The 4,696-nt window shown below is 27.6% G+C and overlaps 1 protein-coding gene across 1 annotated transcript; it reads right to left on the reverse strand.

Annotated features, from left to right (window-relative positions):
* Positions 1–433: 433 nt before the first annotated feature.
* On the reverse strand, positions 434–2,604 carry LOC113366976 (histone H2A, sperm-like). Its single transcript, XM_026608615.1, has 3 exons — positions 2,580–2,604; positions 1,146–1,365; positions 434–654 (listed from the first exon to the last, which is right to left on the reverse strand). The coding sequence occupies exons 1-3, from the start codon at positions 2,602–2,604 to the stop codon at positions 462–464; spliced, it is 438 nt and encodes a 145-aa protein (XP_026464400.1). The 3' UTR covers positions 434–461.
* Between the last annotated feature and the right edge of the window lie 2,092 nt (positions 2,605–4,696).

The following is a 4,696-nucleotide window of genomic DNA, read 5'->3' on the forward strand; positions in this document are numbered from 1 at the left end:
TCCTACTAAATATATTTTAAATATAGAAATATAGTTAATGAGCAAAAATCCTAACTAAAATATTTATATCATAATAGTTGCAGAATTTTCTGCTAAAACGTTGAATAACAAATTGTATAAAAAACGAATAAATTTCGCATTATATAGTTCTAAAAATAACAAAAAAAAAAACAAAATAATTCACTGACAGTTGGTGATGTTTTGTTACTAACAAATTTAATTACTGACAAACGTAATATGTAAATTTGAAAAATGCTAACCGTTTTTATTGGCTAAATCTGATTTTAAATTATCAAACTATATTATTCAACCACATTATTAACTTCTAAAATGATAAATAATAATAAACTGCATTTCAATCTATTTAAACAACAATTAAATCTCTGTTTAAACAATTAAATGTTTATTCTGACGGATCTAAAATGGGTTTATGTAAAGAATGTATATTGATACAGAGGTATTCAATCATCGGCTTCGGGTTCAGAGGTACTTTTATCGCTGTCAGTGGTGCGTTTAGAAGCCTGGGTCCTTTTTGGCAACAATTCTTCTCGAATATTAGGAATAACGCCTCCTTGAGATATGGTCACACCTTGCAATAATCGATTTAACTCATCGTCATTGCGAATCGCAAGTTGCAAATAGCGCGGAACAATTCTAAATGGACAATAAATTTTACCTCTTATTAATGACTTTTGTATTATAGTATTTAATATCAAATTTTTTTACTAAAAACTGTATGCTTTATATAGTTTACAATACATGTATAAGTACAATAAAAATCCATCTTTAATCATTTCATCCGTTCCATTATGAAGAACTTACTGTTTATGTATGCGTAAATTCAATTATACAAGTACATTTAATTTAAATTATTTTTCAATTCACCCCAATTGAAATAATCAAAATAATTAAAAAATAACGTAAAGGTAACGTGATTTAATCAAGAATTAGTCACTTAATATTAACATTCATTTTTAAAATAAAATTTTGTGTATAAACTTGAAACGCTTTTTCTGAGGATAAACTGTTACACGATTTGTAACAAACAATCTCTGTCACGCGAAGATATGAATAGTAACACAAAATAAGAGTAAAAAAAATAAATTATTTCGTGAAATTGATTGTTCATATATATTCATATTAACCTCAAGCGCTTATTGTCCCTCGCCGCATTTCCTGCGAGTTCTAACATTTCCGCGGTGAGGTATTCCATGACCGCTGCCAAATAGACTGGAGCGGGGTCGCTGATTCTTTGCGCGTATCGCCCCTTGCGAAGGAAACGGTTAATACGCGAAACTGGGAAAACTAAGTCGGCTCGCTTACTTCGGCTCTTGCGTTTCGCGCCCGCCTTCGGCTTAGGTGGCACTTAATAATAGAAAATATCCACGATCAAGATGTACAATCATAGAAAATACGATAAATATATATTTCCATTCATTAAATGTATATAATCACAATTCAGCGATTATGATCAAGAACTAGCAACATATTAGTCAATATAATAGTATTGGGTAGTACTGCTCTAAGGCAGGTCCGTGAACTGAGTTAAACTCCAACTCGATTCAGGAAAGAATAGTGTGAGAGATTTTCCATTGCCAGTACTAGAGCTAAGGGGGCGTCCATTAATCACGTGATCGACTTTTTAAGGATTTTTGGACACCCCACCCCTCCCTCTTGGTGATACGTGGTGATATTCAAAATTACCCTCTCCCTCCCCAACCAAACATCTCGTGTATTTTAGTTAGAAGAAAAATCGTAAATTTTTTTATAAAAAAATGTTTTTAGTTAAAAAAAATAAATACACGTAATATCTTACTATACCCCTACCTCCTCCCATGTATTATTTCGTAATTTTTTGTCAGACCCCCCTCCCTAATGGGCTATTTTCAATTGCAAAAATATTTTTGATCTATATTTTCTAGTAAAAATGAACATCGCTACTGCAAGATGTCAGGTTCAAGACTCCATCCACACTAGTCGCTGAGCTTAACCTTTACATCATTGAATACCCAAAAGGTAATAATGCTTTTATAAAGTGGATCAAATTATTCAGAAATTATTAACTTACAAATGTTTAAAATTATTAAAAATTGACAGTAAAACGTATATTTTGAAGTCGAATTTATAACCAGAAAATTAATGTAAGGGCTTAGAAGTGTCACTAATAAAATTATACATCTCAAACACTTCATTGATATTAATTTATAATTTAAACTTTCAGTTTTTAAATAAATTTGTATAAAATAACAAATTTAAATACATTACTATTTATTTAAATATTCATAAATTGTTAGGTTTAATACCAATATTGTTAAACAATAACTTGAACCCACCGATTTAATAAAATGATATTTCTTATTAAATTGACACAAAATTGAAAAACAGAATTGTTGCAGGACATCAAAATTTAAATTAGAAAAATATTTATTATAATTTTTATTTTTGGAAAGGTCCAGGGCTTGTTCGATTGTTGTAATTTCGAATTTTAATAAAAAATGTCAAGTCAAGAATTTTAAAAATAAAAAAAATAATATATAATATAAATATTATATATTAATTAATTTTAGTTCATTACATACCTCTTTTTCCACTTGGTTTTGGCATTATTAGGCTTCTATTTTAAAGTAAAATAAATTATTAAATATACCAGTTAACAAAAATATGAATATAATTGTGATATACACATTTGTTTTTATTGCGTGCTGAGACTAGGTATATTGGACATTTGTTCCTAGATTTATATATTTTGATTGTTTTGGACAAAATTACGCGATTTAAGATTAATTCCTAAAAAGCCTAGTGCGACTTATATCAACTAAAAATTTCTGCAATTTAATTAAAAACAATAATTTCGATCGTTTAAATTTATATATAAGTTCGTTTCTGGTAATTTGTAAACTATGTTTAAGATTGGATTAAATGTAAAAAATTATCTGTAGAAAGTTCTAAAGGAAATACATACTATAAAAAGCATATGATTGTAAACTAAACTCAAAAATTAATTCTAATTGCTATAAAGGGTCATGTTAGCTTTCATATTATATTTCAAAAAGTTGAATGCATTTAATTCATATAACTGCTGTTAATCCATTTAAAATAATATATATATATATTTATATATATATATATATATATATATATATTTATATATATATATATATATATATATATTTATATATATATATATATATATATATATATATTTCAGACAGGTTCAAAGTTATGAATAAAATTTAAATAACCAATTTAAAAAATAATGTAAGTGAATTGTAATGGCGTTCTCATCGTTAAATTATATATTGTTAGCGAAATATATATTATAGGGCGTATATTATTATTATCACTATTATTATTATTATATTTTATTATATTATAATATTAGTTAATATTTTAATAGTCAGTGTGCCATGCATTCGACATAATCAGTATGACATATAAAACAGAGAAATGTGTCATGTTCAATTAATAATAAAGTATGGATACTTTATATTAATTAGCTCGGAAATATATGAAATTCAATAAGTGTTATTAATGAAGACTATAGATAGCTAATAGTCACCTAACAATATATTATTAGAAATATTTTAATTAGTGTTCGGACATATTTTTGTTCTATTATATTGGCCATGAAGGTGACAACCTTCAGAGCATTAAGCTTTACACGGAATGGTTGCTACCCCTGATTGAGGGGGTAGCGGAGTGTTTTAATTGAACTAGTTGTTCACTTCTGAAAGTAAAGTCCGCAAAACAACATGTATAGTAAATAAAAAATAAATATATTTTCTCTCATTATAACTTAGTAACAAATCAGTGATTGTAATTAGAACTGCAACAAATACATAATATACCAACAAATCAGTGTTTAATACAGTCTACAGCTATAAGGGATAAATTATAACCCAACAACCTGAATTATCGAAGGAGAGTTTTAATCAATTTCATAACTACGTAACATAAATACAATTATATTGAATAATTGTGTAATTTTTCGATCTTAGATCTATAATAACAAATATTATGAAAAAAAATTATACGAAGTAAAGTATATTATAAAATTTTAGTATAGTATACTAGTATATTATTTATTGATATTGTAGGAAATTTAACATATTTACTATTGTCAATCACGGATGAACACTTTCAATCATGAATTATGTAAAACTCTTAATTCACTGTGAAATCATCAATATGGATTTTTGATTTAAATAAATAACGAACATCGCGTAATTGTATTGCTCGCTTCATGTTAAAATGCCAATTGGAAATAGTTCGATGCAGCGACACAAAGCATTAATTTTTCATCACCGAGCGTTAATTATTTTCTCATCGTAAATGTTAATGCGATGGCAATTAGAATTGGATGATAAAATTGCTAAATTGCGAAAGTTGTGACTCACATTATACTTCATAAACACTCGAACAGTGCGCAGTTTCGGTTTCGTGGAATTAAATTGCTCGGTTATTTTGTTCATAAACTTCGTAATTGCTATTCGTAGCCTCTCTCGATGCATCCCGTTCCTTCTTCTTCTTAGAAAAGGAAATTACAGTCATATCTATGCGCACAGAAAAGTATTATGCCGCGCTCTGTAATTAATTTTGCAAATGCGACACAAGAAAATAACAAACTTGAGCTGAGCATCTAAGAATTCTGGAATTCTTTAATAAATATCCCGTGGTAATAGATACAGGGTTTAAA

The sequence above is a fragment of the Ctenocephalides felis genome, unplaced genomic scaffold, assembly GCF_003426905.1.
Source record: "Ctenocephalides felis isolate EL2017-DRISC unplaced genomic scaffold, ASM342690v1 CF-g0.4_SCAFFOLD_01170, whole genome shotgun sequence".
Lineage (NCBI taxonomy): Eukaryota > Metazoa > Arthropoda > Insecta > Siphonaptera > Pulicidae > Ctenocephalides > Ctenocephalides felis.

Coding starts and splice junctions, on each gene's coding strand:
- LOC113366976 (XM_026608615.1), bottom strand. CDS start 2,604: ATGCCAAAACCAAGTGGAAAAAGAG. Junction 1,366..2,579: donor AAAACCAAGTGGAAAAAGAG/GTATGTAATGAA, acceptor TCTATTATTAAG/TGCCACCTAAGCCGAAGGCG. Junction 655..1,145: donor AGGGACAATAAGCGCTTGAG/GTTAATATGAAT, acceptor TTGTCCATTTAG/AATTGTTCCGCGCTATTTGC.